Source organism: Dermacentor silvarum, chromosome 2, assembly GCF_013339745.2.
Source record: "Dermacentor silvarum isolate Dsil-2018 chromosome 2, BIME_Dsil_1.4, whole genome shotgun sequence".
NCBI lineage: Eukaryota > Metazoa > Arthropoda > Arachnida > Ixodida > Ixodidae > Dermacentor > Dermacentor silvarum.
The window spans coordinates 59,905,153-59,917,196 of NC_051155.1; the positions used below are offsets into that span (position 1 = coordinate 59,905,153).

Below are 12,044 nucleotides of genomic sequence, written 5' to 3' on the forward strand. Positions count from 1 at the left end.
CAGAGTATCGTGATCGTCGGTGAATTTTTTTATGCAGCAGAAACAAAAAAATACTACGAAGAGTTGCTGTATTAACAGCTTGAGGTTGTCACCCTTCATTTTTCCCTGATACAGAAAACAGCCTAATATAAGCCCACATATATAATACATATTTCTACGAATGCATTCCAGCGGAATGCATTCGTAGCAATATGTATTATGGGTGCACTCCTCTTTGTGCAAGATAATCAAGGGCTGAGACTCGATTACCTTGGTCAAAGAGAAATGAATTAATAATTGTTTGGGCAGAAATTCTCATGTCTGAACGCTTAGCTTTCGCGTATGCCTCCACGTGTGCATGAATGGTGATTTACGGTGCTTTACCTTAAGCAGCCTGCGCAGACAATTTCTGCGTGATTTTCTTTTTTTTTCTTTTTTTTTTTTTCTCTTTTTCTTTTCTTGTCGCTGTGTGACCTTTCATTTAATAGTCAAATTTTACGAACATAATAACCCCACTTTTTTGCTTTGACATTCACGGTTAATCTGGAAGGCAGCCATGTACACCCACGGTCAAACATCTGGACAGCAAGAGTTCTGCGCAAAATGCGAAGTCCCTCGCATCCCCGGCATGTCAACGAAAAATGAACACTGCAGTTCAGACTTGCGATTGCCAAGATGTCAGTGCATTCACCAGTTTCCTGTTACCTGCTGTCGAAGTTGCCCACAAGCTCGGTTTCACCGTGTAACCCATGGTCCGCATGCTCGCGATCACGAATGTACATTGAGATCGCAACCATCGTATTATGTTTCTTGCCATAAAAAACACCTTTATCTGGTCGAACGCCGAAACGAAGGTGACATCGTGTAGTAAGGTCGCATACGGTACGTCCTGAATTTTTGCGGCAACTCGTCACATTCGTAGCGCAATTAGCGGGCGTTGTTCCTCATCTGTGATGACATTACACAGTCTACATCAAGACAGAGCCAATTTTCACGGAATTTCTGAAGGAAAAAGTGTGATCAGACAATTCCCATCCAGTTTCGCAACCTATCTTATATCTGGTGCAAATATTTTACGTAATCACTTCCGAGTTAACAGTGTGCAGCAACAAGGGTTCTTAGAGCAATCTAACAGCTGTCGGCAAAGTACCGGTAGAAATCTCCGTTCATTGAATTCCTTGAAAAACGCGTCCATCTAAGTGGAGTGTCGACATTTGGAGAAAAAAAAAAGAAAGTTCAAAAGTCGCCCTTCACGCGGCCTCGAGAAGCTCTCGCATCGTGTTGTCTGCGCACAATCATAAGCGTATAACGCCCACGAGCGGCTAGAACGGAGAGAAACGCATTGTGGGGTCAGTATATACAGCCAAGGGCAACATGCACACTGTGCTCGGAAGCTTTTTCATCATTTTACGCGTCAGCGTCGTCAATGCACAAGTGTGCAGGCCCCGAGACGTCATCGCCAAAGCACTGGAAGATGCGCCCAATGCGCACAAGGTGAGACCAAAGCGAACGTACTATACCCCCAGTTTTCAGTTCCTCGATACAGCGTACAGAGGCGATCGGTCGCGGATGCGCCAGCTCACGTTGATGAGAGACCGTTGTCAGAACAAATCATTTTGGAATACCGGCCTCATGAGCCGTCCCAGCAGTGGTCTACAAATGCATTGTTACAATTCCTAAGGAAAATAAACCAGCAGAAGCGATCTAGCACTAGCTAGTATTACTTGCAATCCTGCAGTATGAACGGCTGTAATGGTGTTGATCTGGCTATGTCTCTCTCTTTCTCATTTTGTCGATCTTACTGTTATATATGTTCTTTGCTTTTAACCTTGCTTGAAATTTACTCATCGTTGGGTGTGGCAGAAATAATGACAAAGGGAGCAACCGGGCACAAGCGCCTTCTTGAACATAGATCATTCAAAAGAAGGATAGAACGCGCGTGAATCAAATCGGTAATGAAAGCTTGATATTTCGTGCTAAATATTGCGGAAGGGGAAAAATGGCGTATCTCTTTTTTATCAAGGACTCGTATATTAGATGTAAGAGATGTCCATGCAGTAGCCGTAGGACACCTCAGGACATTGATTGGCAGGAGGCAAATTCGTGAATTGGAAACCTGACATTCACCTCTGTCTGCATATTGGTTGTATTTTAGATGGACGTCGCATTTCGTTTTCACAAGGCTACTTCAACATTTCGGACTTCAGCAGAACACTTTCGGTTTGAGTTGACGGTTGACTCGCTCTTGCCCTTCCATCCGCTGTCTTCTCGGATAGCCCACTTTGTGGAGCGTGGGCCGCAGAAAGGCGCCGGTGGTGCCCGTATATTTCTCCTTCAGCTGAGAAGCTTTGTTTCAGAGCGACGTGTATGGCCTTCCTCTGTAGCTTCCAGCTACAGTGACGTAGTTGTCAGCCTCTATTTCACTAATTTTGCTGTACGGGCTACGTGTGGCAAGAGTGTGCAAATAATTTTGGGAGCCGGGTCTAACGTAGCCAACCTTGCCAATTTTCTACGTCCAGAAAATAAAATAAAAATAAGTCACAGGCCTGCGCAGCACACGCAGCAGAGTCACAGCGTAAGCTAATAAAGCGGCTGAAGAGTAGCTCCAATTTGGGAACCACGCACAGCAGGATCCTTGCGGCAGTCTGTTCGCCTCGTTTTGACGAGAACGATCGGAACTGTCCGCCCGGCGTCTACGGCGAGCTGCGGTTTGTAATACTCTTTGCAGAGCAGTCTGCTGAGCCCGATCAAGCCTTACAACTTCAACTTACATGTCGGGCACGCAGCGTTTGCAGACATCCTAAGTAGATAGCGCCACCATACTCGCAAAAGCTGGGGATCGCGTTTTTTTTTTCTTTTTTTTTTTTTTTTTTTTTTTTTTTTGCTGCGCGCCTCGTCTCAGTGGCATCTCGTCGTCGGTGCCTGCGCACGATGCGTTTGCAGGCGCCTTAACTAGATGGCGCCACCCTACTGGCTGAGGCTCGGATCGTCTGCGCCTGCTTTAAAGGGCATTTTTCCGGCGCCCAATAGCAAGCGCTTGCGTGGCTGAGTGGTAGAGTATATGGCTCCCACGCAGCGGGCGCGGGTTCGATCCCGGCGGGAACCGGGTGCTTTCTTCACATTTCTAGCGATAGCAGTTACATTCGCCGTCGGCGGACACCATCGCGAACCGAAACGGCTATTGGAATGAGCCCATAACAGCTTACACTGTAAAATGATAATTGATTCCGGAGCGCCAATTCGGCCCAGTCGGTCATTTTTCAAATATAAGCAACGCGTAAAGCAATTGGCGTGACAAAGGAGAGACATACAAAGCGCTATGCAAATATGGGTTGTTGTCATTTCATGCGCTCTCATTGATTGCTATGGTCGAACATTCCTGCAATGGTGGGCAATAGAGTAGTCTATTGTTTTTTTTTTGTTACAGCTTATGCAAGAAGCAACGACGACGACCTTCTTCCTTCTATACCATTCACAGAATAATACGGTTCGTTTCAAATATCCTTGCCTACGTGTTGCAAAAGCCCAATTTTCAACAACCGAACACGTGCCTATGTACGTGTACGGCTACCGGCATAAAAATGAGCTACGGTAAGCATTAAGCTAATTTATGCAGCTTATTGTCTAAGCGGAATAATACTGCCGCGCCTCTTGGTTTGCTTTGCTAATTTAAGTGGTCTTCCATTAGACACGTGTATTTGTTTATCTTTCTCGGGTGACCGCTTTTCACCGGTTAACAAATGTTATCGCTCAGCGCAGGACGCGCCTGCATGCATTGGTAGTTTCTCGAATGTTATCGATGTTTTTTTCCACTGTCTGTTGTCGCCGAACCTTGTGTAATCTGACTGTATGCGCGAGGCGAATTGTGTAGTACTTTCTGGAAGACACGCGGGCACCAGCGATTACTCTGGAACCTTCGATGACTGATGTAAAAAGCCGACGTGCTTGACCCGCTGGTCAGATTTCGGCGATCGCCGACCGCGTTCGCCGCTACCGCTGGGCTTTGAGTGTAACTTGCTTTTTTGGGCACAAGTTCGCCCAATAAAAAGTTAGTTTCGTTATTCGCAGTTTTTTCTGCTGTATTATTCACCATCACTACTACGTGACAATATCCTGAGTGACGTAAGACTCTACAAAAGTTGTAGCTGCATGTAGTCAAGACCTCTACCTGTAGCCGCTTTTGTCTTGTAATAGTAAATGACATCTTCGTGGTTCTATAAGCGCGGCGGCATGCTAAGATATTCAACCTATCCCTTTCCGGTGCGGGGCACCAAGCTTGCGTTCCAGGGCCTTGTTATGCGGCGAACACACTTTGCATATGTCAGAACACACAGCTAACTCCATGTGACCTGGAGCGGAGCACGCGCGGGCCACAAACATTCTACGCGCGTCCTGGCCTATAGTCAGCCCGTCTATCTTTCACGGTGGCGACAGGAGCCCAATTTAGGCTCAGGGTTGTCGGCACTATGCAAAGGGTCTATCGAATAATGCACTGATACGTTAACCGCGCGTCTGAAACGCTCAAGCGATTTGTGCACATGCGTAATTAAGAGCGATGCAACGACGTTCACATCAACATAACTTCATCCGTATACCTCTTCACCCCGTTCCACATATGAGACAAGCGGTAATGAACAATATGTCTTTACCTGTTAATTTTACAGGTGGAATATCACGTCAGTACAACTGAACAAAACAGATGAAGCTTATCTGCATAATAACGAATTCAGCGTCGGTATTGATCATGGTAGGGTATCTTGAAAGGTTAACGTTAAATATGCAAGCAGATAATGTAAATACTGCATTGATTTTACCACTTTCTTTAATGCACCGAGTAATATGTGTAGTGTTGAACAATACTATGATTTCGTAATTTGTGCTGAAAGGTGGCTTTACTATGATGTCCCAGCGTATGTAAAGCTTCTAGAAGAACGTTGTATGTCCTCGATCATGGAAAAAAGATGCCCAATTCAATGTGCCCAATTACATGTCTGCGCGTGCGTGCGTGCGTGCGTGCGTGCGTGCGTGCGTGCGTGCGTGCGTGCGTGCGTGCGAATAATGTGAAGTAAAGCACACGTCATACTGAAGTATGATGCACACGATCACCTACCTTTATGAATAACTGCGCAACATCGCCATTTTGTTTGCGATAGGATAAATACCTACTTTTTCTTTTGTTACACCACGTTTATTTTTCTTTACTCTGAAGTGCATATGTGTTACTTTCCAGGGGGACAAGTGCATAATGAAGTCTTTCAGGTTATATACACTGACTACGAGCACTGCATTCTCTTTTGGAGCTCAATGTTGGGTACGTCTCTATTCCTGAAAGGACCTAAATAACGATTGCAGCTGTTAGCTGGAAAATTCTCTGTAGCAATGAGAATACTTATGCTAGTGTCAAAGTATATTGCAACTATCATGGTACCAGGATATTTCAAACACTAATTAAGCGGCTTGCCACGTTTTCTTTATTATTGTGCCAATTGACTGTGTTTTAATTATTGCAACGCGCGTATACTCCATCAACCATTTTCTGAGTTGTGCGGTCGGCAAATGCGGTTTCTTAACGCACTATTTCACTCCCTAAGATCAGCCACATATCGCGCGACTTTAATTACTGAATTGAACACAGTCTGTATGCTCTTTGGAAATTCTATTCAACTTACCTACCACTGAAGTGGCAACTATTGTGCTGAGCAAGTTGAGCATGTAACAAACGAATCAGTGGACACAAAGGAGGAACATTAGCTTTTCTTCTTGGCGAATATCCCGGCTTTCAACGATAAACAACCCTGTACATATTGCTCCTTTTTCAGGCTATCAAGTTTGGGTGGACTCGAAATACCTGAAGACAAACAGAAAGGCGCCTTCACTTTGCTCGTTCTTATACGAGTTGTTAGCGCCAGGCAATAGACACGTGGTGTACATGTGGAAGAAGTGCATTTTGAATTGAATTGAAAATGAACTGGGATTTTCACAACTCCACAACAACAAAAAAACGTTACGAGTAACACAGTAAACATCGAATGAAATGCGCCAAAGTGCGTGGGGTTCTCTCTCTCTTTCTCTTATAATTGCACAACTATACTGCCGGAAACGCATGTATAGCAACCAGATATCTGACCACCAATGCCGTAAAAGGCTTTATTTTGCTCACTGCACAAGTAGTAGCCTATATATAGTCGAGCGCCTCTACAACCAAATGACCTGTGTAACGAAGGAATAATTCTGTCCCGGTTTTGTTGTGAGCAGTGCGAGGTGCGCGACCTTTACAACGAAGTGACATGTATAACGAATGATTTCGCTGGCCCCGAGCACTTCGTTAGAAAGGCGCTCGACTGTACACATATATACTGATACCAATTATATAAGGACACCAGGAAAATTTTTGCCGTCACCTTCCCCGTGAAGTTACGTATAAAGTATCAGTGAGATTTAAAAAAGGCGCAACTTCATCCGAAAAGTGAAGCATTGATAGCTATGGCAAGGTACTAGATAACTACAAAAAGTAAGAATTGTAGTTTTATAGGCTATATAAATTGTAGTAAGCATTCACTAAGTGAAATGTTTACAAATTAAACAAGTAAATGTTCCGCAGATGGTCGGAGAGTTTGTCAGAAAAGGTTATTTGTGCGCGGATGCAAGCAGAGTTGACAGGTTCATCACCTGCTACACCGTACGTACAGACATTTATCTATGTCAAACCTTGGGGACCTCATATTTATGAGAAGACTGCCAGGAAACGATGTTTTCCAAGGTGCGGGAGATTAATTCAGCAACACAAACTTTTACACACATGCAGAAGATATTGTCCAATAAATGTGGCCCATGAAGCGGGATCACGAACAGTCTGTACTTTTCTGTCCTTTACTGGACGCAGCCCTGACACTTGAAATACATCGGCGACTCATAAACTGTTGTTTTCTCTTGCATTCTTGCATGCTTTCTCTCTCATCCCCTTACCCCTTGCCACAGTGCAGTGTAGCCAACCGGGCCCAATTCTGAGGTAATTTTTATGCCTTTCAATTATATTTCTCTCTTCCACATCCCACTCTCTATTTGTTTATTGCGAGGCCTCATCGAGCTGCAGATGCAAAGTAAAGGGGGGGGGGGGGGCAGTTCTGGCTACTTTTTACGCTTTCTATAACAGCGAGGCCTCTGCTGCAGCCTGCAGTGTCAATTTTGTTTGCACCATGAAAATATTGAAGACTGCCTGCACGAGCCTGTCAGTAATATTAACCGCGAATTTTGCGAAGTGTCTACCGAGCCACCAGGTAGAATATCATATTAAATCATACACTCAGAGGCACTCTTTATTATCTATAGTGCATTTCACGAACTTTTAACCACAATCGTGTCATTGCAACTTCGCAGTAGTCCTGTTCCCACTAGAAATTACGATGTACTGTTTATCTAAAGCTTCCGAACAAATTGTAATTGGCAATTGTTGGCCAACAATCGGCAGGCTAAGTACGCATTCTCATAAAGAATTGGAATATGGGAAAAGAAGTATAAGTGGAATATCGCTCTATTTCGCACACACCGAAGGCAATACTTTCTGTGTTTTCTCTGATTCCGCAATCAATAGCTTTTATTTAGGAGGACTTAGCTCCTATAATACATCATTTCAATCATGCAGAGGAGTTAGTTGGACTTCCATATTCGAATACGTTTCGCTGCAGAGAATACTGAAAGCAAGACGAATCGACGACGGAGTTTTACTTTCAAAGAAAATCTCGCGAACACTACCGAAAAGTGAACTGATACTCAAGCGCGCCACTACAGTATTTAAACAAATAACCTGGACTTGACGCTGCAAGCGTATCTCACACACAAAAAAAGAAACCTATCGGCCCAAAAAAGAACCACACGTCGAAAAAAATTTTCACAAAAATTTATGCGCGCGCACACCATCTCCTTCGGAATATTGCTGAGTTTCTAAGATAAACGAATAAAAAAATTGCTCGATCTGTGCTAATCAAAACGATCTCTAGTCTCACAGATAACAAAACCCTTAACCAAACAGTAAAAATAAAGAAACAAACAAAGTGTTGTTTCCACCTACGGTAGTTCGGACTCGCTCTGTCTGGAAACACATTCCAAGAAACAAACGCGCGATTCAAACTCTTTGACTGCGCTCCCCACTGGGTTTAGCGCCTTTATTCAGCCGCGTTGCTCTCTCCGCCGCATTCCTGACTGAGCGACGCCGCTTCATCCTAGCACGTTTTCTAGTGCTCATTTTCGAGCCTTCCGCTGGCACCTCGTGCTGACCGGCGCTTATATCGTCGGTCACGCTTTACGTCTCAACTGCACAGTCTGAATAATTTGCGGGTAAATCTTTCCTCTCAATGCTACCTCGACTGGTGGAGAGCTTGAAACACTTAGGGACAATGCAGCTATTTTCATTTGCGCAAGGTAACTCGTATACCTGGGAGCTGTCCACAACTGCACTGCCCTGCCTACATTGTGCTTTACCGCAGTTTTCTGACGAATTGGACTCTACACTGGTTCTCTTATCTAGCGAATCCGTGTCACTTCGGAGTTCTGCAAGAGCTACCTTCGCGACGTACTCCCTGGATAAGTGTGCCAAATCGCCTTTAATTGATTAGAATTCTGGTAGGTCTCTACGTCCTTCCCACATAGGGGTACGAGGTCTGGCTTTAGTAGCTAGTTCAGATCTATGCTGAAAGCTGCTTCCACTGAGATGCGCAACAACCACTGTATCAAAATGGGCAGTTGTACGCGCTCTATCTGTTTTTAGAAAGACTAGACTAAAAGATCCGATGACTCAAGCGCAAAGCCAGGCACTCACCCTGTACCGTGCAGTCACGATGCGCTGCGTTCATCCAGCCGCTCGCGAACCAGTTGTCGGCGATTGGCTTTGGTTGCAGGCTCCATCTTGCCGCTGTCATCCAGTCGCTCACGAACGACTTGCCGGCGACTGGCGTTGCTGCAGGCTGCATCTTGCTGCTGCCATCCAGTTGCTCGCGAACCAGGTGGTGGCGGCTGGCATTGGCCGAAGGGTTCATCCCACCGCTGCCACCAGTTTGTTGGGACTTGGGGTAGCGTTTGGGCCAGTGATCCTTCAGCCACAGGGATGAGTACGTCCGGGAGTAGAAGCGAAAGAAAGAGTGATTTATTCGACATATTTACAGTGGCTCCAAATATGAAAGCCCACTCCATGTAGGAGCACTTTGACTGTCAGCCTCACTACATGTCTCGGTACACATAAGAACACGTCAGGACACACCACTGCACCAAAGTGTCCGCTTATAAAACAGTCATCTTCCCCATATATATAGTTCCCTACACAAGGGAATTAGATGGCCTTGATGCGGCCAATCAGAGGGGTCGTATTGTCCCCAGAACTCCACCTCCGATGTCCAACCTTCGAAGCAAGGTCGAGTCAATCTCGAAACAGGGGATTCACACTCCTTCCACGAAGTCGTCGACTTGGTTTCTTGCTCTCCGTGGCGTTCATCTTGCCAGGGTCGGGAGAGAGACCTTCGTGCTGGTTCGCACTTCCACGAAGGGTGGCAGTTGTGGTCACTTCTAAGTGAGCTTCTTTGTCATCGCGTCACAGCGGGTGTCGGGCCGCGTCGCCAGGTAGGCGGCCGCTGATGAAAGGGGTGGCATCGGGGGCAGCACCCAAAGGATGCGCACTGCCCATTTGGGGCACTTGTTTGCCCGTCACCATCGGTGTCGGGCACTGTCGCCGTTTGGGCGACACTGATGAAAGGGGCTGCCTCGATGGAAACAACCAAAGAATGCGCTCTGCCGAATCGGGACGCAACAAAGTACCGCACTCTAATTGCAACATATCATTGCGATAGTAATAATATGCACACTGCAGGCGCGCTTTTGCCGTCGGCGTCGCCGTCACCGTTATGTTCCGTATAAAGTCCAAGGGCGATAACACCGTCGCCGCGCGCCATATGCAGTATGTGAGAAAGAAAGCGTGCGAGGGGAGCCGACGATTGCGGCTAAATCTCGCGCGCGCAAGGGAGGAAAGCGGGAACGAAACGTGCCATCTTCCGTCGCGCGCTAGGTTCTGGGGGTGGGGAGGGAGGGGGGCGGCGTTGTAATCTCGCAGCAACTGCGTATTCCGCAGTTCACTTTTCGGGCGAAACTGCGACTTTTTTTGAAAAAGACGACAAAAATCCAAGAACAGTTTCTAATGAGTGCTGCCGGAACGTCATCCAGACCACATGTTTTTGTAGAGCAAATACTTTCCTGTAGCATCCCTACAACGGACAAAGTAAAAGTTATCCGAATCATTTCATCTATGCCCATCGAGAAATATGAAGGCCGAATGCCCCTCGAGGTGTGTTCATCCGTACCGCGTTGTCTGCTGACCACCCCAGTAATTCACGGTACACGACGCGCACGTGCAACATGTCCCGTATCGCAGTAACGTGTCATGTACTAAGCAAAAATAAAATTTTATAGCACCGCCAATAATGAGACAATTATGCCAGGAACTACATTCTGCTGCGTAAGGGTATTACCTGTGTACGCCTCGTACCTTCGGTGATGCTGCAAACTACCAGTGAGATGCAGTACAGTCAAGGTGTCTGGGCCACCTTTTAGGCTTAGCAGGCTTTTTCATTGTCGAATTTCGGAATAAATATAAGCTGCACCTATTTCAGCAATATAATAAATGCATTTGGGCACGAACGTCACCAACAGGTCACGAACAGGAACTCTGCATCCGTAGTGAGTGAAAAACAAAGACACTTCGATAAAGTTCAGGAGCCATGCCTCGTCCGACGTTAACGTATGCCGTCACTCAAGACGCAAAGACATAGAGCAAAACATTATGCTGTGCACACTTGTATTTCAAAAGGACGACCTCGTGGCTCTTGCGTTCGCAAGTGCCGCGGTCCCCGTCGGGTCTGTGGAATACATTGTTGCGCTAACAAGAAACAACGACTTAGAAAGAAAAGTGGCAAACGATAGGTGGAGCGCGATAGGTCGATCGGCGCTCGACCTATCGTTTCCTACTTTTCTTTCCAAGTCTCCGTTTCCTGTTAGCGCAACAATGTATTCCTCAGATCTCAACCAATTCGCCCAGCAACAAGTTCTACCGTAGGGTCAACACTGTCAACGGACGCCTATGCAACTACGCGAGACGACATCACGCATGCGCACGCGCATGCACCCGGCGCATCGAAGGTCAGCGAATTAGTGTAAATGTCCTTTTATGAGCAAAAACAGCTGATCAATATGCAGTAAAAGTGTGTTATTATAGGCCATGCGCTCTCGAAGAAACATGCTGAGAACGACTAGAAAATGTCAACGAAAGACAAGAAAACTGCAATTTTTCTTCTGAGAGGGCGAGAAGTACTGGGATTACCAGCGAGAGTTCGTATATGCGGTGCCTTTTTCGGCTACTAACAAATTTTCACAGTCCAAACTCCATTTTACCAATACAAGTCTTCTTTCTTTATTTTTTTAACATTGAAAAGCAAGAATAGTAGCTCACATCGTCCCAGAACTCTGGACCTTTCCGGGTGTTCATTGGACGCGGCGCCGCCATTTTCGTCGTGTAAACTTGCACCCTAAACGATTACCGGACATTCAGCCCTGTATACAGGTGTCCCGTACCAACGCTCTTTTCTGGACTTCTTTCCGGCTTCACCTTTATTTTATGACTCCCCTCTCCCTTTGCCTTCTATTTCGCATGACGTAATGGCCCTTAGCCTGACATTAGCGGATTCACTTCTCCAAAATAAAGATAACGATACCTTCGAAACGTCCTTCTTTTTTCTGGGGTTTTACGTGCCAAAATCAGTTCTGATTATGAAGGCACAGCCGTAGTGGAGGCTCCAGATTGATTTTGACCACCTGGGGTTCTTTACGTGCACTACAACGCAAGCACACGGGCGTTTTTGCATTTCACCTCCATCGAAATGCGGCGCCGGGCCGGGATTCGATCCCGCGACCTCGTGCTCAGCAGCGCAACGCCTTAGCTGACTGCGCCACCCCGGCGGGTCTTTTCAAAATTCATAATGTTGCCTGTGGCAGATATCACAATTATAGTTACTGAGCTGGTCTACTCG

At 46.2% G+C, this 12,044-nt stretch overlaps 1 protein-coding gene across 1 annotated transcript; it reads left to right on the forward strand.

Annotated features, from left to right (window-relative positions):
- Positions 1 to 3,428: 3,428 nt before the first annotated feature.
- On the forward strand, positions 3,429 to 5,974 carry LOC119440951 (uncharacterized). Its single transcript, XM_049661359.1, has 4 exons — positions 3,429 to 3,570; positions 4,644 to 4,726; positions 5,210 to 5,290; positions 5,799 to 5,974. The coding sequence occupies exons 1-4, from the start codon at positions 3,533 to 3,535 to the stop codon at positions 5,933 to 5,935; spliced, it is 339 nt and encodes a 112-aa protein (XP_049517316.1). The 5' UTR covers positions 3,429 to 3,532; the 3' UTR covers positions 5,936 to 5,974.
- The last annotated feature ends 6,070 nt before the right edge of the window (positions 5,975 to 12,044 follow it).

Excerpts from the sequence above, each read along its gene's own strand:
- LOC119440951 (XM_049661359.1), top strand. The coding sequence starts at position 3,533 with ATGTACGTGTACGGCTACCGGCATAAAAATGAGCTACG. Across the intron at positions 3,571-4,643 it reads CGGCATAAAAATGAGCTACG|GTGGAATATCACGTCAGTAC; the intron begins GTAAGCATTAAG and ends TTAATTTTACAG. Across the intron at positions 5,291-5,798 it reads CTTTTGGAGCTCAATGTTGG|GCTATCAAGTTTGGGTGGAC; the intron begins GTACGTCTCTAT and ends CTCCTTTTTCAG.